Source organism: Oncorhynchus tshawytscha, linkage group LG19 (assembly GCF_018296145.1).
Source record: "Oncorhynchus tshawytscha isolate Ot180627B linkage group LG19, Otsh_v2.0, whole genome shotgun sequence".
NCBI classification, from domain to species: Eukaryota; Metazoa; Chordata; class Actinopteri; order Salmoniformes; family Salmonidae; genus Oncorhynchus; species Oncorhynchus tshawytscha.
In genome coordinates, this window is record NC_056447.1 from 47231570 (window position 1) to 47254121 (window position 22552).

General features: G+C 45.0%; 1 protein-coding gene across 1 annotated transcript in view; it reads right to left on the bottom strand.

The window, feature by feature from the left end:
- Window positions 1–6567, bottom strand: part of lrriq1 (leucine-rich repeats and IQ motif containing 1) — a 42927-nt gene extending 36360 nt beyond the window's left edge. Inside the window, exons 1-4 of the mRNA XM_024380088.2 lie at window positions 6056–6567; window positions 4805–4957; window positions 2483–2633; window positions 661–854 (exon numbers count right to left, since the gene is read on the bottom strand). Of these exons, the coding sequence (XP_024235856.2) occupies window positions 661–854; window positions 2483–2633; window positions 4805–4957; window positions 6056–6466 (909 nt within the window). The 5' untranslated portion in view covers window positions 6467–6567. The remainder of the gene's footprint in view (window positions 1–660; window positions 855–2482; window positions 2634–4804; window positions 4958–6055) is intronic.
- Window positions 6568–22552: the final 15985 nt, after the last annotated feature.

Here is a 22552-nt window from a genome sequence, read left to right on the forward strand (position 1 = left end):
GCACTACTTGTGCTGCTGATATATACTATTGGTGCTGCTGACAGGCACTACTTGTGCTGCTGATATATACTATTGGTGCTGCTGACAGGCACTACTTGTGCTGCTGATATATACTATTGGTGCTGCTGATAGATACTATTGGTGCTGCTGTTGGATACTATTGGTGCTGCTGTTGGATACTACTGGTGCTGCTGTTGGATACTATAGGTGCTGCTGATAGATACTATTGGTGCTGCTGTTGGATACTACTGGTGCTGCTAACAGGTACTACTGTTGCTGCTGATAGATACTATTGGTGCTGCTAATAGATACTATTGGTGCTGCTTTTGGATACTACTGGTGCTGCTAACAGGTACTACTGGTGCTGCTGATAGATACTATTGGTGCTGGTGTTGGATACTACTGGTGCTGCTAACAGATACTATTGGTGCTGCTAACAGGTACTACTGGTGCTGCTAACAGGTACTACTGGTGCTGCTGATAGATACTATTGGTGCTGGTGTTGGATACTACTGGTGCTGCTAACAGGTACTACAGGTGCTGCTGATATTTTTCCTTATAATCCATCATGCAGGATTAATGTCGGTTGCACTTTAATTAGTTTAATCTATTACTTTCCTGGTAGTTAGGCCTACATGGTATACTGACTATGTATTTTACCTCAGTGAGATTGTTTCCTGTCAGGTCCAGGGTGTTGAGCAGAGCACAGTTGTCCAGGCCCTCTACACTGGACAGATGGTTGTGAGACAAGTCCAGGTGTAGCAGCGTGTACACCTCTCTCAGTCCTCTAGTACTGATCAGCTGGTTGTGGTCCAACAATAACTTCTGCAGCCTCTTCAATGGCTCCAGACCACCTTTATAGGAGAAGAAGAAAAATAAAGACAAAGAATTTTCCTTACATTAGTATGTTTCAGTATGTAAAGTAGTAGATAATGGCATGCTTCATTTGCATACCCAAAGAGTTATGGGGTAGAACAAAATCAGATTGTGGAACTGTGAGGGGTTGAAGTAGGATTCAAATGAACCAAAGAAGATCTAATTTCAGTGTGTGGCCAAGGTTACCGTTTTAGTAACGTTCAAAGCTAAACTGCCAATAAAAAAGCATTCACGGTCTTCTCAGGCAGTTAATATCTATTCATGACTTGAGGCCTGGCTCCTGGTCTGTTATTCACAGTAACTAAGTCACATTTCAATATATACTGAGCAGGGGATCAAAAGAAGAGGTACACTGCTCCCTAGTGGATAGCAGTGGTTACAACTAGCCATGAAGTACACTGTAACTGTAGAGCAGGCAGGGGTGTGAGTCAAACCACACATCTGGAAGGCTGCACAGTCTGTTGATTTCCATCCTTGCCTTTTAATCATTGTCTAATTTAGACCTGTATGGGGTGCTGATAAAAATTCAAAATTCAAACTGAGTTTTCCACACTCTGTATAGGCCATCTATGAGCTCAGTTAACTGATGCGATGGGGACCTGAGCTCAGCTTACTGATGCGATGGAGACCTGAGCTCTGCTTACTGATGCGATGGGGACCTGAGCTCAGCTTACGGATGCGGTGGGGACCTGAGCTCAGCTTACCGATAGGGACCTGAGCTCAGCTAACCGATAGGGACCTGAGCTCAGCTTACCGATGAGCTCAGCTTACCGATGGGGACCTGAGCTCAGCTTACCGATGCGGTGGGGACCTGAGCTCAGCTTACCAATGCGATGGGGACCTGAGCTCAGCTTACCGATGCAGTGAGGACCTGAGCTCAGCTTACCGATGCAGTGAGGACCTGAGCTCAGCTTACCGATGCAGTGGGGACCTGAGCTCAGCTTACCGATGCGATGGGGACCTGAGCTCAGCTTACCGATGCAGTGAGGACCTGAGCTCAGCTTACCGATGCAGTGAGGACCTGACCTCAGCTTACCGATGCGGTGGGGACCTGACCTCAGCTTACCGATGCAGTGGGGACCTGACCTCAGCTTACCTATGCAGTGAGGACCTGAGCTCAGCTTACCGATGCAGTGAGGACCTGAGCTCAGCTTACCGATGCAGTGAGGACCTGAGCTCAGCTTACCGATGCAGTGAGGACCTGACCTCAGCTTACCGATGCGGTGGGGACCTGACCTCAGCTTACCGATGCAGTGGGGACCTGACCTCAGCTTACCGATGCAGTGGGGACCTGACCTCAGCTTACCGATGCAGTGGGGACCTGACCTCAGCTTACCGATGCAGTGGGGACCTGAGCTCAGCTTACCGATGCGATGGGGACCTGAGCTCAGCTTACCGATGCAGTGAGGACCTGAGCTCAGCTTACCGATGCAGTGGGGACCTGACCTCAGCTTACCGATGCGGTGGGGACCTGACCTCAGCTTACCGATGCAGTGGGGACCTGACCTCAGCTTACCGATGCAGTGGGGACCTGACCTCAGCTTACCGATGCAGTGGGGACCTGACCTCAGCTTACCGATGCAGTGGGGACCTGACCTCAGCTTACCGATGCGGGTGATGGAGTTGTGCGAGAGCTCCAGAACGTCCAGATCCACAGCACCAGCCAGACCATGGATGGATGTCAGACGGTTCCGGCCAAGTCGAAGAACTTGGAGGTTAGCCAGATTCTCACAGTCCACAAACGTGATTGAGTTGTCCTATACAGACATAACAATCAAAATATGTCTGAGTTTTCAAATACCAATGATTTTATACTTTTACATGCTGATTTGATCACTGTGAGACACAGTATGCAGTGTTGCGTGTATATAATATAATACTATGTAGCTAAAATATACTATGTAACACATACGCTGAGTGTAGAAAACTTTATGAACACCTGCTCTTTCAATGACCAGGTGAATCCAGGTAAAAGCAATGATCCCTTATTGATGTCACTTGTTAAATCCACTACAAATCAGTCTATATGCAGGGGAGGAGACAGGTTAAAGAAGGATTTTTAAGCCTTGAGTCAAATGAGACATAAATTGTGTACGTGTGCCATTCAGAGGGTGAATGGACAAGACAAAATATTTAAGTGACTTTGAACGGGGTATGGTAGTAGGTGCCAGGTGCACCGGTTTGTGTAAAGAACTGCAATGCTGCTGGGACTTTCACGCTCAACAGTTTCCCGTGTGTATCAAGAATGGCCACCCAAAGTACATCCACCCAAAGGACATCCAGCCATCTTGTCAGACATATACTGTAGATAGATATACAGTTAAAGTCGGAAGTTTACATACACCTTAGCCAAATACATTTAAACTCAGTTTTCACAATTCCTGATATTTAATCCAAGTAAAAATTCTCTGTTTAAGTCATTACGATCACCACTTTATTTTAAGAATGTGAAATGTCAGAATAATTTATTTCAGCTTTATTTCTTTCATCACACTCCCAGTGGGTCAGAACTTTACATATACTCAATTAGTATTTGTTAGCATTGCCTTTAAATTGTTTAACTTGGGTCAAACATTTCAGGTTCCACAAGCTTCCCACAATAAGTTGGGTGAATTTTGGCCCATTCCTCCTGACAGAGCTGGTGTACCTGAATCAGGTTCGTAGGCCTCCTTGCTCGCACACTCTTTTTCAGTTCTGCCAACAAAATTTCTATAGGATTGAGATCAGGGATTTGTGATGACCACTCCAATACCTTGACTTTGTTGTCTTAAAGCCATTTTGCCACAACTTTGGAAGTATGCTTAGGGTCATTGTCCATTTGGGCGACCAAGTTTCAACTTCCTGACTGATGTCTTGAGATGTTGCTTCAATATATCCACATAATTTTCCTTCCTCATCATGCCATCTATTTTGTGCACCAGTCCCTCCTGCAGCAAAGCACCCCCACAACATGATGCTGCCACCCCTGTGTTTCACGGTTGGGATGGTGTTTTTTTGGCTTGCAAGCCTCACCCTTTTTCCTCCAAACACAACAATGGTCATTATGGCCAAACAGTTATATTTTTGTTTCATCAGACCAGAGGACATTTCTCCAAAAAGTACGATCTTTGTCCCCATTAATCATTGTACGTAAACTGTATGTGTAAACATGTATACGCAGGGCCCAGCTGTAAAAGAGATCTTGGTCTCAGTCTGTGTTCCTTGTTAAAATAAAGGTATAATAATAATGTGCAGTTGCAAACCGTAGTCTGGCTTTTTTATGGAGGTTTTGGAGCAGTGGCTTCTTCGTTGCTGAAAGGCCATTCAGGTTATGTCGATATAGGACTCATTTTACTGTGGATATTTTTGTACCCGTTTCCTCCAGCATCTTCAGAAGGTCCTTTGCTGTTGTTCTGGGATTGATTTGTACTTTTCGCACCGAGGTACGTTAATCTCTAGGAGACAGAACGCGTCTCCTTCATGAGTGGTATGATGGCTGAGTGGTCTCATGGTGTTTATACTTGCGTACTATTGTTTGAACAGATGAACGTGGCACCTTCAGGCATTTGGAAATTGCTCCCAACGATGAACCAGACTTGTGGAGGTCTACAATTTATTTTCTGAGGTCTTGGCTGATTTCTTTTGATTTTCCCATGATGTCAAGCAAAGAGGCACTGAGTTTGTAGGTAGGCCTTGAAATACATCCACAGGTACACCTCCAATTGACTCAAATGATGTCAATTAGCCTATCAGAAGATTATAAAGCCGTGACATCATTTTCAGGAATTTCCCTGCTTTCCAATTGTCTGGCTTTCAGTGTCATTACCATAGTACTATTTTTCATTTGTTTATTTGTCAGGGACCATGTACAACATTCCATTGCACCAGATTTGGCTAGATAAACCATTTCTGTACAGCTTACCCCACATGTAAATGGTGGTGTATTTACCTGTACATCGATGTAGCGAAGCTCTGTGCATTGACTGAGGCCCTCCAGGGATTTAAGGCCACAGCGTCTCATGGTGAGGGTCTGCAGTCTGGGGCATTGGGACAAAGTAGAGAGGCTACAGCCAGGGAGATCCTCCAGAACAACTGTGGTCACCTGCATTGGAAGGTAGAGCCCAGTCAGTGAAATATTGCTTTTGGTTTTGTTAAGGTTGGTTTGTTGGTTATTTGAATGTGTCTGATTGACTGTTTTGCAGACCTGGGTCAAATGCATCTAGGTCCAATACTTTCAAATATCCTACTTGTAGACTAGTGTAATACCTTTAGTGTTAAAAGCTAAATCAAGCGCAACTTATACATCACTTATTTTTCTGGAAAAACCTTTATGAAATAAAGCAGGGGTAGGCAACTAGATTCAACGAAATTCATACCTTGATTACATTAAGACACGATCGCATATGTGACCGACCGGCTTGATTCTGTCTTAGCCCCACCCAGCTTTTTAAGGATTCACATATGAGGCCATGTATTAAACAACCAAAGAATTCATGACTAAAGGCTAGTTTATACTACAGGTGTGTTCATATATTTAATATGGAGCGTTCGCAAATTTGTCAGTTATTCTGCTCTGGCACACTCAGACGAGAGTACTCTGAAACAGTTGTTTCAGTGATGTTCTATTGAAATGGATACTTGCATACTGGAGTCTTTTGTTAAGTTTTAATACAAAAAAAAATGAAAAGCCGTGTTAGACAGGATTACCCTACACATACTGACCAGCTCAAATAGACAGAAGCGTGCTATATGGCAGACCATTCCAAACTCATCTCTCGGCATGTCCAGCCCACTCATTATCTCAGCCAATCATGGCTATCTAGGCTCGTAATTTAACAATTTCATTCATATTTACAAAAGTTATTAAGGCACATGAAAGTTCACATGGTCGAGAAGGCATATCTGCCCCCCAAAAAACATTTTGATTTAAAAAAAGTTTACGTTCAAATGGCTCTCCTGTGAAGTAGTGACCCACGACATACGCCTAGTTTCCTGAAACGGGCCACATATGTAATGTTTTTTATTCCTGTGCATAGTTTGGAACAGATTTCCTAATTTATACAAATGTTTTTCTTAATTCCTGGTGATTTTAGTCAACAACAAAAACAATCACTCGCGGGACCTTTTTGCCCTGCAGGCTGCCTGTTACTGACCTCTGAAATAAAGAGTATCACATTGTAGATCGTATCATGCAGGTTACCTCCTGAGGGGAGTTCCAGGCCCCAGACTGAAGGAGTGTTTCTGGGCAGAGGAGGGGTAAACCACTCCCCTCAGCGGCCCTCCTCGCCCCCCTCCTCCTCTGGGTCCTGACCCCCTGCTGCTGCTTCCTCTTGTTCTGCAGGGAGAGTTTGGACCAGGAAGTGCAGTCCCTCATCCAGGCCAGTCTCATCTGCTCTGTCTGCTCTGGTAGAGATACACTCATACGCTCAAAGGCAGACTGAGGGGCTGAGGTGCTGGGGCCAATGGGTTGAGAGCTGGCAGTGGGGGAACATTCAGTGGCGGCTGATTTCTCCTCTCTGGCTTTTTCCTCACTCGGGTTTTGACTTTCCTCCTTCACTATTCCTGTCCCCAGCTTTTGCAGGCTCTTTGGTTTCCTCTCATCTGATTCCATCCTAATCTCTTCCTCCTCCTTGCTTTTCCTTTCATTCTCCTTTTCCTCCTCATCCTCCTGTCTTTTTCTCCGCTCCTCCTCCCTTTCTTGCTTGTCTTTCTCCTCCCTAATCTGCTCCTCCTTCTCTCTTCTCTCCTCCTTCTTTCTCTTCTCCTCTTCTTTCCTTCTCTTCTCCTCTTCTTTCTTTCTCTTCTCCTCTTCTTTCTTTCTCTTCTCTTCTTCATGCTTCTTTCTTTTCTCCTCCCCTTTTCTTCTCTCTCCCTCCTTTCTGTTCTCCTGATCCTCCCTCTTTCTTCTGTCCTCCTCATCCTGTCTCTCTCTCTCCATACGGACTCGATCCTCTTCTTTGGCTCTCTCCATACGGACTCGATCCTCTTCTTTGGCTCTCTCATACTCTAAGCTCCTCCTCTTCAGCGCTTGCTCCTCCAACTCTCTCCTTCTGTTTTCCTTTTCCTGCTTCAGCCGCTGCTCCTCCTGTTCCCTCCTCCATCTCTCCTCCCTCCTGTTCCTCTCCTCCTCAGACCTTCTTTGTTCCTCTCTTCTGCGGTGGAGCTCAGCCCTGGTCCACCGGCGTGCCAGGACGCCTCTGAGGGCAGCCTGGATAGTGATGGCCGCCCTGCATCGAGACTGGTGGGTCTTCCTCCTCTTTTCCTCCTGCACCTTCTCAAAGGCCCTCCTCTCCTCCTCCATCTGTCTCTGGAGGCTGCTGATCAGCTCCTGGTTAGTGTGGGAGAGTGGAGGAGAGAAGTTAAACCAATAAAAACTGAAAAGAAAGATGAGCCCCTTCTGAAAACACTTCCAACCAAGCCCCTCTCCATTGCCAGTGTTTCAGTGTTTGCACATCTAAAACAAATGTGATTGAATCTGGCCCACCTGCTGTTTGAAAAACTCTTGTTGAAGCTTCTCTTCTGCCTCTCTTTCTCTCATCTCCTCCATGCCTGTAGGGCGATGCTACAGACAGACAATGACTTCTTCAGTTGGTCACTCTTAGTTATGGAAAACATAGAAACGGGAAATGGGAGAAAGGGATGATATGAACTATCTCACCCTATTGTCCTCTTCTATCTGCCTCAGCTCCTCCTCAAAGTCTCTCTGTCTGCGTTTCCTCCCCTCCTCCTTTTCTCTCTGCTCATTCTGCTCCTTCTTTCGCTCCACCTCGTATTCCACAATTCTCCTCTCATCCTCCTCTTTCAACTTACGCTCCAACGTTTTCAGTTCCAAACTGAGTTGCTTTTCAGACCTTAAATATGCATCACATTCAATATCATCTGTGTCAAACAGAAAGACACAGGTCACAGCTCCATTAGTTTGAAGAATATCACCTTTTTTATTTCCTTTATAGGGCTGGACTAAATGAGGCAAGGGTGACATCTAGTGGGCATATATATCACACACGCACACAGAAATCTACACATACCCTCACTGTTGTGTGGCACTCTGTCTGTAATGTCACTGTCAGATACAGTATGAGGGCAGGCCTTGTTGGGGATAGTGTTCAACTTCTCATCCTCCATCTCTAACATGACCTAAATCAATCAAACATATTTAGCCTACGTCCCAGCACAAATTACACAACACTAGTACTTTAGGGCACACAAGCCTTATTAAACTAGACTCACTTGTTCTTTTAACTTCACTGGGTCCTCGTGTAGGCCTAAGTCAGAGGCCAGTTCCATTAAAAGGTCTTCAGAACGACTTGAAATGATGGAATACACCTCAGCCGCTCTGGAATCTGAAAACAGACAATGTACAAAGACATTGAGTCACATATACACAACAATAGTATGACATCATGTAGCCAGCAGCTAGCTTGACTGATGAATAAATGATCCATGCATTTTCTATATTTCTGTTGCCTATGCATTATCCAGAGGTCCTCATTCCTACCATCTTCATTGTCCTCACGGATGAGCTTTTCAAACTGACTTGCTCTGTTCTCTGTGGCTTCAAAATATTTGAGCATTGATTCTGGGATTTTATCTGAAACCTGGGGGTATTGAAAAGTGAAAAGTTAGGTTTACATGCACTTGCAACCAGTAGACATTCATTGACCAGTCGTATAAAAACATTGGGCAAACAGTAGGCTAACGTTAGACAATGGAGATTATTAGGCCTACACAAACTCTCCAGTTGACTAATAATAAATCAACTCACATCATCTTCATCGGCATGATCTTCATCAGCAGATGAGTAAAAATCTTCCTGATAAGAATGATCTAATTCAATATCCTCAGAGGAGTTGTTGATGCTCAGTTTGCTCAGGTCTTCTGGACTGACATCCATGGTCTAGCTAGCAGCTTCAGGAAACAGAAAAAGAGCAGGAAACACTGCATGAAACTTAAACTTAAAACTTTTACATTTTATTCCCACGAAATGTTTCTGTTTTAAATAAGAGGTCATTTACCTGTGTTTGTCTGTTTTGTATACTTGCTAACCGGTTTTCTAACCATGAACGTCAAATCATTCCATCTGCGTCTAAATGGAACTGTGGTCTCTATGGAAACTGAGGAGAAAACTACGGAACACCACTCAGGACAAACGTAACCCTGTAGGGTGTTGACTTGCCATTTGGCAACATACCATTTCTCTACATTTCATGTACAGATCAAATGGGAAACATTAGTTACCAGTATCTTTGTTTTATTGTTAGGCTACGTCAAATCATAGACTTGTAACTGGACTCAAATGAAAAGAGTGCACACATAATTGCTTTATGCTGGAGGGGGGCCTCAGTAATTTACATGACAAACAACTATTTTCTGTGACTCTCTCTTCTATGTGCATGGCATAATGTCCAAACATTCCCTTTATGTTTCAAAGAACTTTAGCCTACTACTACAGTAAATCGTGTGGGGAAAGTACATTGCAATCATGCAAGATCACGGTAAATGTCATTCTTTGGAATTGAATAGCCTTGCATAAGCCTCAAGTGCTGTGTTTTCCCACTCTCTCTCTCTCTCTCTCTCTCTCTCTCTCTCGCTCTCCAAAGTTGAAGGTACTGTTGTGGCCAACAACACAGACTACTGTACAACAATGACATTTCTGATGACAAAGGAACGGAACCTTTCCCACATGGAAAGTGCAGCGCTTGTAGTCCGTCTCTCTGAGGAGATTCCAGAGCAGCCCTCGCAGGTTTTCCCACACCCATTCCCAGGGGCTCTCAGAACTTCAGAACTTTACAACTTCCGCCACCTTGTTCAGTGTTTCACTGGAGAACATTGTGTCCTCACATTTTTGTGTTCGGACTCAGAAGTCATTGAGTCTTCTCTCATGACTTGCCAGAATTCAAGGGCAACATCAATGGCTAAATGGCGCCAGATGCACCTTATCATGTTACCTCGAAAAACCAACTTCAAATTCCATAGATTCTCTCCAAAAACACAATGTGGTCTATACTCTGAGTCTACAAAACTTTAAGAACACCTTCCTAATATTGAGTTGCCCCCTCCCATTTTTGCCCTCAGAATAGTCTCAATTCGTCAGGGCATGGACTCTACAAGGTATTGAAAGTATTCCACAGAGATGTTGGCCCATGTTGACTCCAATGCTTCCCACAGCTGTGTCAAGTTGGCTGGATGTCCTTTGGGTAGTAGACCATTCTTGATACACACAGGAAACTGATGAGTGTGAAAAAACCCAACAGCATTGCAGTTCTTGACACAAACCGTTGCGCCTGACACCTACTACCATACCCCGTTCAAAGGCACTTAAATCTTTTGTCTTGCCCATTCACCCTCTGAATGGCACACATACACAATCCATGTCTCAATTGCCTCAAGGCTTAGAAATCCTTCTTTAACCCGTCTCTTCACCTTCATCTACACTGATCGAAGTGGATTTAACAAGTGACATCAATAAGGGATCATAGCTTTCACCTGGATTCACCTGGTCAGTCTAGGTCATGGAAAGAGCAGTTGTTCTTATTGTTTTATATACTCATTGTATGTATATGCAGTCTGAAAGGTCAACAAACAGTGACACTGCCAAACGTGTTTGTATGTGTGTGTGTATACGACCATTACAAAGGTCATTACGGATCACGGTACCACTTCAGTCCCAGCATTTGACAGGGAGAGTTTTCAGCGGAGCCCTTGTTGTTGAAGTCAAACTGCCTGCCCCTCTGTTCCATCAGGTCCCCCTTAGAAGCATTGATAAAGTTCAATTGCTCAAAAAGGCCCCATCAGCAAGCCTTGTCCACTCTGATTAGGCCCCGGTGGCGTGTGGCCCTTTGTCAGTAGGCAAGGTGTCCTGACGCTTTTGTCCGGGAGCACAGAACCCAGACAGCAACCAGACAGGCCCAAGCTGCAGATTTACACAACAGATTACAGCAGTCAATGGCGGCTCCGGCCCAAATGGAGTGCTGGTTTGGATAGCCACCGTGTGTTTACTCTGTCAAGGGTTTTCTGTTACTGGACTGTAGCTATTATCTGGGCCTCTGGGTCCTGGCCGGGTGCTTCAAGCATATCGCTTCTGTCTAGGGCTGTGAGGAGAGGGGGCTGCTGAAAGAAATTAAAATGTGACAATGAAGTTCCCATGTATCTCTGGTACTCCTCATACTGTAAATTAGATTAGGCATAGTGTGCAACAAATAAAACATTTATTGTGTTCAATGTTGTCTCGTAATATCTAGGGATCTATTGTATTTGTTGTATAATAAATCAATTCAAAATCAAATCAAATGTATTCATATAGCCCTTCGTACATCAGCTGATATCTCAAAGTGCTGTACAGAAACCCAGCCTAAAACCCCAAACAGCAAGCAATGCAGGTTTTGAAGCATGTTGTCTAGGAAAAACTCCCTAGAAAGGCCAAAACCTAGGAAGAAACCTAGAGAGGAACAAGGCTATGAGGGGTGGCCAATCCTCTTCTGGCTGTGCCGGGTGGAGATTATAACAGAACATGGCCAAGATGTTCAAATGTTCATAAATGACCAGCATGGTCAAATAATAGGTCTGGAACAGGTAGCGCGTCCGGTGAACAGGTCAGGATTCCATAGCCGCAGGCAGAACAGTTGAAACTGGAGCAGCAGCACGGCCAGGTGGACTGGGGACAGCAAGGAGTCATCATGCCAGGTAGTCCTGCTCAGGTCCTCCTCCGAGAGAGAGAGAGAGAGATAGAGAGAACTAGAGAGAGCATACTTAAATTCACACAGGACACCGGATAAGACAGGAGAAGAACTCCAGATATAACAAACTGACCCTAGCCCCCTGACACATAAACTACTGCAGCATAAATACTGGAGGCTGAGACAGGAGGGGTCAGGAGACACTGTGGCCCCATCCGATGATACCCCTGGACAGGGCCAAACAGGAAGGATATGACCTCACCCACTTTGCCAAAGCACAGCCCCCACACCACTATGGTGTATAATAGGTAGGTGGCTTAGAGGTTAGAGAGGTAGACCTGCATAGAGTGTTGCCAGTTATAACTCCAGTCAAGGCACTGCAACAATAGGACACAATGAGAGGATTCTGAAAGTTACTTGCGGGTAATGGTTGTTCATAGATATTACACTCTTAGAAAAAAGTGTTTGTAAAGGGTTCTTCGGTTGTCCCCATAGCAGAACCCTTTGAAGAACCATTTTTGGTTCCAGGTAGAACCCTTTTGGGTTCTGTGTAGAACCCTCTATGGAAAGGGTTCTGCATGGAACCCAAAAGAGTTCTACCTGGAACCAAAAAGGGTTCTTCCATAGGTTGTCCTATGGGGACAGCCGAAGAACCTTTTGGGTTCTGAATAGCACATTTTTTCCTAAGCGTGTATACTCACGTGAGGGGGAAATTATTAACCAAGATAATCCCTGACGAAAGGCACTGACATAAATTTGAAGCATAATCACTTTAAGTTGCATTCTTTGGCTAAGCGGCAGTCACATTTGATTCACACCCAACAGAATACACTTCTGGTTCACCTCCCTCTAAGCCTCAAAATGAGCCCCACCCAAATTGCTAGGATTCACCTACTGTAAATCTTCAAGGCTGAAGATCAGATATGAGATTTTTGTTATTATCCATCGATAAAGTTATAGTAACAACTGTGGGTTGTAAGTGAGACATTCCTGCAAGGGGAGATTTGGATTGTCTTTCAAAGTTTTGATTATGGTGCCAGTATGACCTTACTATTTCAAAGCTGCTTCTGATTACTATGGGATTATATGTAATCGGAAATTCCCTACTAATGAGAGTGAGGTTGGAATGGGTCTCTTGGAAGCTGCATGGTTTCATTAAGGAAATACAATGTGTTGGTGGTCAGAACTACTGTATGTACACTGTTATGATGTAGGGCCTATCTTACAGTGTTACCAGATGTTTGCATGGCAATGCATTGGTGCCATACAGTAGATTTCAGACATTCAAATACAGTACATTTCAGTGGCAGTTGGTGGCTTTTGTGAGCATGGCCTTATTTCTATTACAGCATATTGGATGAGTGTCATTCATATTCCATTCACCCAGCTCAATGTAACATCGATAGGTTTAGGCCATTACATGATACTCAAATTTTACCTATACCCATCATGAGGTTGCTACAACCTAGTCAATAAATGAAAGTTTACAATGTAGGTGCACAGGTCGAGATCATTTTTAGTAATCAAGGTGACAGACAGTGGCACATTCAATACCGCCTTGCACACTCCTGCACCCAAGGACGCCAGAGGACAAAAATCAGTTAACCACCTAACTGAGGATCTCAATTTAACCTTGCGCAATACCCTAGATGCAGTTGCACCCCTAAAAACTAAAAAAAATTCTCATAAGAAACTAGCTCCCTGGTACACAGAAAATACCCGAGCTCTGAAGCAAGTTTCCAGAAAATTGGAACGGAAATGGCGCCACACCAAACTGGAAGTCTTCTGACTAGCTTGGAAGGACGGTACCGTGCAGTACCGAAGAGCCCTTACTGCTGCTCGATCATCCTATTTTTCTAACTTAATTGAGGAAAATAAGAACAATCCGAAATTCCTTTTTGATACTGTCGCAAAGCTAACTAAAAAGCAGCATTCCCCAAGAGAGGATGACTTTCACTTTAGCAGTGATAAATTCATGAACTTCTTTGAGGAAAAGATTATGATTATTAGAAAGCAAATTACGGACTCCTCTTTAAACCTGCGTATTCCTCCAAACCTCAGTTGTCCTGAGTCTGCACAACTCTGCCAGGACCTAGGATCAAGAGAGACGCTCAAGTGTTTTAGTACTATATCTCTTGACACAATGATGAAAATAATCATGGCCTCTAAACCTTCAAGCTGCATACTGGACCCTATTCCAACTAAACTACTGAAAGAGCTGCTTCCTGTGCTTGGCCCTCCTATGTTGAACATAATAAACGGCTCTCTATCCACTGGATGTGTACCAAACTCACTAAAAGTGGCAGTAATAAAGCCTCTCTTGAAAAAGCCAAACCTTGACCCAGAAAATATAAAAAACTATCGGCCTATATCGAATCTTCCATTCCTCTCAAAAATTTTAGAGAAGGCTGTTGCTCAGCAACTCACTGCCTTCCTGAAGACAAACAATGTATACGAAATGGTTCAGTCTGGTTTTAGACCCCATCATAGCACTGAGACGGCACTTGTGAAGGTGGTAAATGACATTTTAATGGCATCGGACCGAGGCTCTGCATCTGTCCTCGTGCTCCTAGACCTTAGTGCTGCTTTTGATACCATCGATCACCACATTCTTTTGGAGAGATTGGAAACCCAAATTGGTCTACACGGACATGTTCTGGCCTGGTTTAGATCTTATCTGTCGGAAAGATATCAGTTTGTCTCTGTGAATGGTTTGTCCTCTGACAAATCAACTGTAAATTTCGGTGTTCCTCAAGGTTCCGTTTTAGGACCACTATTGTTTTCACTATATATTTTACCTCTTGGGGATGTTATTCGAAAACATAATGTAAACTTTCACTGCTATGCGGATGACACACAGCTGTACATTTCAATGATACATGGTGAAGCCCCAAAATTGCCCTCGCTAGAAGCATGTGTTTCAGACATAAGGAAGTGGATGGCTGCAAACTTTCTACTATTAAACTCGGACAAAACAGAGATGCTTGTTCTAGGTCCCAAGAAACAAAGAGATCTTCTGTTGAATCTGACAATTAATCTTAATGGTTGTACAGTCGTCTCAAATAAAACTGTGAAGGACCTCGGCGTTACTCTGGACCCTGATCTCTCTTTTGAAGAACATATCAAGACCATTTCGAGGACAGCTTTTTTCCATCTTCGTAACATTGCAAAAATCAGAAACTTTCTGTCCAAAAATGATGCCGAAAAATTAATCCATGCTTTTGTCACTTCTAGGTTAGACTACTGCAATGCTCTATTTTCCGGCTACCCGGATAAAGCACTAAATAAACTTCAGTTAGTGCTAAATACGGCTGCTAGAATCCTGACTAGAACCCAAAAATTTGATCATATTACTCCAGTGCTAGCCTCTCTACACTGGCTTCCTGTCAAAGCAAGGGCTGATTTCAAGGTTTTACTGCTAACCTACAAAGCATTACATGGGCTTGCTCCTACCTATCTCTCTGATTTGGTCCTGCCGTACATACCTACACGTACGCTACGGTCACAAGACGCAGGCCTCCTAATTGTCCCTAGAATTTCTAAGCAAACAGCTGGAGGCAGGGCTTTCTCCTATAGAGCTCCATTTTTATGGAACGGTCTGCCTACCCATGTCAGAGACGCAAACTCGGTCTCAACCTTTAAGTCTTTACTAAAGACTCATCTCTTCAGTGGGTCATATGATTGAGTGTAGTCTGGCCCAGGAGTGGGAAGGTGAACGGAAAGGCTCTGGAGCAACGAACCGCCCTTGCTGTCTCTGCCTGGCCGGTTCCCCTCTTTCCACTTGGATTCTCTGCCTCTAACCCTATTACAGGGGCTGAGTCACTGGCTTACTGGGGCTCTCTCATGCCGTCCCTGGAGGGGGTGCGTCACCTGAGTGGGTTGATTCACTGTTGTGGTCATCCTGTCTGGGTTGGCGCCCCCCCCTTGGGTTGTGCCGTGGCGGAGATCTTTGTGGGCTATACTCAGCCTTGTCTCAGGATGGTAAGTTGGTGGTTGAAGATATCCCTCTAGTGGTGTGGGGGCTGTGCTTTGGCAAAGTGGGTGGGGTTATATCCTTCCTGTTTGGCCCTGTCCTCGGGTGTCCTCGGATGGGGCCACAGTGTCTCCTGACCCCTCCTGTCTCAGCCTCCAGTATTTATGCTGCAGTAGTTTATGTGTCGGGGGGCTGGGGTCAGTTTGTTATATCTGGAGTACTTCTCCTGTCCTATTCGGTGTCCTGTGTGAATCTAAGTGTGCGTTCTCTAATTCACTCCTTCTCTCTTTCTTTCTCTCTCTCGGAGGACCTGAGCCCTAGGACCATGCCCCAGGACTACCTGACATGATGACTCCTTGCTGTCCCCAGTCCACCTGGCCATGCTGCTGTTCCAGTTTCAACTGACCTGAGCCCTAGGACCATGCCCCAGGACTACCTGACATGATGACTCCTTGCTGTCCCCAGTCCACCTGGCCATGCTGCTGCTCCAGTTTCAACTTCCACCTGACTGTGCTGCTCCAGTTTCAACTGTTCTGCCTTATTATTATTATTCGACCATGCTGGTCATTTATGAACATTTGAACATCTTGGCCATGTTCTGTTATAATCTCCACCCAGCACAGCCAGAAGAGGACTGGCCACCCCACATAGCCTGGTTCCTCTCTAGGTTTCTTCCTAGGTTTTGGCCTTTCTAGGGAGTTTTTCCTAGCCACTGTGCTTCTACACCTGCATTGCTTGCTGTTTGGGGTTTTAGGCTGGGTTTCTGTACAGCACTTTGAGATATCAGCTGATGTACGAAGGGCTATATAAATAAATTTGATTTGATTTGGCTGATCTATGGTGTAATCACTAGTGCAACAGTTGCAAATGAGAGTTTCTATTGGACATATTCAGGTATGTTTATCCCCGTTTCGTTCCGTTTGCTTCCATTTAAGAAACATTTTTCAACAGAATCAGCAGAATGAATACACCCCTGATCACACGCAAACACAGTTCACTTTCATAGCAGCCACATACAAACAGTATGATCACTTTGTTCATTCCTTCTCACATCTACGCACTCTCCTCCTCTCTCACCTTTTCCCTTCGCTTGTGGACTTAAGTGCACAACACATCAGCTGTCTGTGACCAGGCAAAAAAAGCTTTCCAAGCCAAACCTTCATATTATAACCGCTAAGGGACAGGTCAACATTTACTGGGGGACGGATGGTCCAAAATAGGAGAGGGTTGTCAAATTTTATTTTGTTGATTTGAGGAGGGTTGTGTGGGTTTTTATTGGGCACAAGGGATGGTAGTCCTCCTCTTTCTCCTCTGAGGAGCCTCCACTGGTAGATTTCAGCCCTTCAATGTCAGTGAAGAAGGATTGAACGTCTTTGTCTGAATATTCATCCAATTTCACAGGTGCGGGGTACTGTAACTACTACAGTGCATCTTTAAACAGTGTGGGCATCCTCTCCATTGCCAATACTCCATTCAGCTGAAGCAGACTGGTCGGGCTCTCTGCTTCCAGGAGCTGTCTGAATCCCTCAAAGAATCCCAGGCAGGTTCCAAGTCTGTACACCCTGGATCCCATGACTTGGATGAGCCCCGTGACACAGGACAGTTCCCAGTGAAAGAAGGAAGGAAGGAAAGAAGTCCAACACTGTAATTAATCCTCTCTTTGTCAAAGCACCCCTCTAAAAGAACTTAAGATGACCAGCTAGACCATTCTTAAATCCCCCACATTAGTTCCATTATCATTTTTTAAATCAACTGTATAGGCTAGGGGTTAAGGGGATGGGTTTAAAGAAAATGGAGCCGTGTGTGAGAGAGACGGAGAAAGATGTCCCTTTGTCCTGATGGTATGTGTTTGCTATGCCAGTGGCTGTCATTAATAGAGCCTCTATACTATAGTCACATGTAACTGAACTGTGATGCACAGAGATCTTGAGCAGCTGGAATTTAAAGGCATGGGACTACTTTATACAGGGTTGACTCATTGACAACAATCCCATTTGCAAAGACCTGTTCAAGTCTGCCGTATATCAGAATGAGGATCTATACAGTTTGGATGCTATTGTACAATTTCAGCTAGATAAAATAAAATGCTGAATCACCACAATGGCAGTAATTTTACGCACGTTTTAACCTCTGGCAATCCTATTGCACCAGGTGAATAAAACATAAATGTAAAATCACACCAATGTAGACACAACAGTGGTAGGCTTGATTACCAACAACGACGAGACGGCCTACAGGGAGGAGGTGAGGGCCCTTGGAGTGTGGTGTCAGGAAAATAAATCAAATCAAATCAAATTTTATTTGTCACATACACATGGTTAGCAGATGTTAATGCGAGTGTAGCGAAATGCTTGTGCTTCTAGTTCCGACAATACAGTAATAACCAACAAGTAATCTAGCTAACAATTCGAAAACTACTACCTTATAGACACAAGTGTAAGGGGATAAAGAATATGTACATAAAGATATATGAATGAGTGATGGTACAGAGCGGAATAGGCAAGATACAGTAGATGGTATTGAGTGCAGTATATACATATGAGATGAGTATGTAAACAAAGTGGCATAGTTAAAGTGGCTAGTGATACATGTATTACATAAAGATGCAGTAGATGATATAGAGTACAGTATATACATATACATATGAGATGAATAATGTAGGGTATGTAAACATTATATTAGGTAGCATTGTTTAAAGTAGCTAGTGATGTATTTTACATAATTTCCCATCATTTCCATTATTAAAGTGGCTGGAGTTGAGTCAGTGTGTTGGCAGCAGCCACTCAATGTTAGTGGTGGCTGTTTAACAGTCTGATGGCCTTGAGATAGAAGCTGTTTTTCAGTCTCTCGGTCCCAGCTTTGATGCACCTGTACTGACCTGACGTGTCCTCCAGCGCCTTTTAGAGAATTGTCTTTATGTGAAGGCTGAGAAGTGCACTTTTCATGCCTCCTCCGTCACATTTCTCGGTTCTGTTATTTCCGCTGAAGGCATTAAGATGGATCCCGCTAAGGTCCAAGCTGTCATTAATTGGCCCGTTCCTAAGTCACGCGTCGAGCTGCAGCGCTTTCTCGTTTCATCCGTAATTTCGGTCAGGTGGCAGCTCCCCTCACAGCCCTTACTTCTGTCAAGACGTGCTTTAAGTGGTCCGTTTCCGCCCAGGGAGCTTTTGATCTTCTCAAGAATCGTTTTACATCCGCACCTATCCTTGTTACACCTGACATCTCTAGACAGTTTGTTGTCGAGGTTGACGCGTCAGAGGTGGGCGTGGGAGCCATTATTTCTCAGCGCTCCCTCTCTGACGACAAGGTCCACCCTTGCGCGTATTTTTCTCATCGCCTGTCGTCGTCGGAACGTAACTATGATGTGGGAAACCGCGAACTGCTCGCCATCCGCTTAGCCCTAGGCGAATGGCGACAGTGGTTGGAGGGGGCGACCGTTCCTTTTGTCGTTTGGACTGACCATAGGAACCTTGAGTACATCCGTTCTGCCAAACGACTTAATGCACGTCAGGCTCGTTGGGCTCTATTTTTCGCTCGTTTCGAGTTTGAAATTTCTTATCGTCCGGGCTCTAAGAACACCAAGCCTGATGCTTTATCTCGTCTCTTCAGTTCTTCAGTAGTCTCCACCGACCCCGAGGGGATTCTCCCTGAGGGGCGTGTTGTCGGGTTGACTGTCTGGGGAATTGAGATGCAGGTAAAGCGAGCACTCACTCAGACTCCGTCGCCGCGCGCTTGCCCTAGGAACCTTCTTTTCGTTCCCGTTCCTACTCGTCTGGCCGTTCTTCAGTGGGCTCACTCTGCCAAGTTAGCCGGCCACCCCGGCGTTCGGGGTACGCTTGCTTCCATTCGCCAGCGTTTTTGGTGGCCCACTCGGGAACGTGACACGCGTCGTTTCGTGGCTGCTTGTTCGGTCTGCGCGCAGACTAAGTCCGGGAACTCCCCTCCTGCCGGCTGTCTCAGACCGCTTCCCATTCCCTCTCGACCGTGGTCTCACATCGCCTTAGATTTTATCACCGGACTGCCTTCGTCAGCGGGGAAGACAGTTATTCTTACGGTTGTCGGTAGGTTCTCTAAGGCGGCTCATTTTATTCCCCTCGCTAAGCTCCCTTCTGCTAAAGAAATGGCACAAATCATCATCGAGAATGTTTTCAGAATTCATGGCCTTCCGTCAGACGTCGTTTCGGACAGAGGCCCGCAGTTCACGTCTCAATTTTGGAGGGAGTTTTGCCGTTTGATTGGGGCTTCCGTCAGTCTCTCGTCCGGCTTCCACCCTCAGTCTAACGGTCAAGCCGAACGGGCCAATCAGACTGTTGGTCGCATCTTACGCAGTCTTTCTTTTCGTAACCCTGCGTCTTGGTCAGAACAGCTCCCCTGGGCAGAATACGCCCACAACTCGCTTCCTTCGTCTGCGACCGGTCTATCTCCTTTTCAGAGTAGCCTCGGGTACCAACCTCCGCTGTTCTCGTCTCAGCTCGCCGAGTCCTGCGTCCCCTCCGCTCAGGCTTTTGTCCAACGTTGTGAGCGCACCTGGAAGGGGGTCAGGTCTGCACTTTGCCGTTATAGGGCGCAGACTGTGAGAGCCGCTAATAAGCGTAGAACTAAGAGTCCTAGATATTGTCGCGGTCAGAGAGTATGGCTCTCCACTCAAAACCTTCCCCTTAAGACAGCTTCTCGCAAGTTGACCCCGCGGTTCATTGGTCCGTTCCGTATTTCTCAGATCATTAATCCTGTCGCAGTGCGACTTCTTCTCCCGCGATATCTTCGTCGCGTCCACCCGGTCTTCCATGTCTCCTGTGTTAAGCCCGTTCTTCGCGCCCCCCGCTCGTTCTCCCCCCCATCCTTGTCGAGGGCGCACCTATCTACAGGGTCCGTAAGATTTTGGACATGCGTCCTCGGGGCCGTGGTCATCAGTTCCTAGTGGATTGGGAGGGGTACGGTCCTGAGGAAAGGAGTTGGGTTCCCTCTCGGGACGTGCTGGACCGTTCGCTGATCGATGATTTCCTCCGTTGCCGCCAGGTTTCCTCCTCCGGTGAGTGGGGGGTACTGTCATGTCTTGTCATATTATGTCTTGTTCCTGTTCTTTTTCTTCACTCTGTCTCCCTCTGCTGGTCGTATTAGGCTACCTTCTCTTTCTCTCCTCCTCCAGCTGTTCCTCATCTCCTCTAACTACCTCGTTCACCCTTTTCCCACCTGTTCCCTTTTTCCCTCTGATTAGGTCTCTATTTCTCTCTCTGTTCCTGCTTCTTTCTTTGTCAGATTCTCGTTTGAGTTTCTCATGCCAGAAACAAACTATCGTCTCGTTTGCTTCACCCTTGTCCCGTCCTGTCGGAATCTGCCTGGCAAGTGCATCCTGTACTCAGCTAACTGTCTTATCGTTTGTACTGTGTCCAGTTCATCTGATGCTACGTGAGATCAGGTACCACTGTTCCTCTACGACCCGCGCCTACCCAGAGAGACCTGCAGCCTGTCGCCGCTAACCCAGCTATTCTCCTCTGCTGCTAAGAAGGGGGCTCTTTTGTAATTATCAGAAGGACTTTTTGTTTCATTTGTCGCCCTCTCTACGGGTTGTCTATTTTTCCATTATCTACATCTGAAGAGGATCTATGTCTTCCCTGTGTTTACATTAAAGGACTCTGTTTTTGTTAAACCGCTTTTGGGTCCTCACTCAAGTGCACAACACGTTTGAACTGCATGTGCCATAGGGAGGCTTGCAACCTAATTGGGCATGCAGAGGGTTAGTGTTCACTAAAGTACAGTAGATACTGGCCAACTCATGAACCAACTATATTGCTCTGGTGAAGAGCAGGGGAGGGAGAATGGCTTATGTGTAGGTCTTTTTCCATTCAGAATCCATGTCGTATTGAAAGTCACACTGTAAAGAATCAAGATTGTGCTTGATGACAGACAGCGCAATGTCAGATAAAATTGTACTGTCTAAGAATAACCCATTCACATGACTCATTCATCCTTGTGAGTTTTTTTCTCAATGAGAAGGTTACACCGGTCAACAAAAGAAGCATGTGGGTTACGACAATGCCATTGTGAAAGCCAATGCCTCAACTTTCCAATGGCTTTCGGGTATTCACACTCGATGGCCTCACGGCATCAGGTTCCCAGAGTCGGGGTTATCCCATGAAGAATTCAACAGGAAGGCTCACAGCAAACCACCAACTGTGACCCATGCTGTGTTTACCATCACAAGATCTCAACAGATCCGGTCAGAGAAAGGTGGACTGGTGATGTTATAAAGTCCTCAGATAAATTGGTAACATTTTACTTAAAGACAACAGGTATGATCCTTCATGATCTTTTATTATGCACTGTAAGACTTGTTAGACCCCTTTTTGATCCATCAACTCTACAAGGTCTAGGTTTGAACACCATGTATTGATACTGCTTATCTGCAGATTGCTACCTCACATCATTTTAAAACAGGAAACAGAAGATCAAGCACTATTGAAATTGTTGAAAGAACTGGAAAAATTTAGGAAACAATGAATTGGATGAATGAAATAAAGATATGAATGAAATAAAGCTGTTCGAAAAGGGTAAAACTATAATTCCCCCAAAAATGTCACACAAACTAAACAAAACAAAAGATAGTCACCCTCTCATCCCCTATCCTCAGATTACCCTATGTGACCATTTATTCCATACTTTACCCTTTTGTCATATTATTATTATAAAACGTTTTAATCTTTATTTATTCAGGCGAATCAACTAAGAACAAATTCTTGTTTACAATGACGGCCTGGCCAGTGACGACTTGGAATTGCTGTGTAAAAAATGAAATAGCTAAAAAATACATTGCAATCACAGGACAAGACAGACATCACGACACAGAACGACAGGGACATATGACAAACACAAAAGTCAATGCGGAACAGTTAGAGCACAAGGAGAACAGATATCACAACACAGTGGGGCAGAAATACATGGCAACAACACAACATTTATTAAAAACAGTTAGCATAGATAGTAAACAGTCAGCAATACATTTTGATAGAATATCAGGCGGGCCTACAGTATCTATAAGAACAACGTAAAG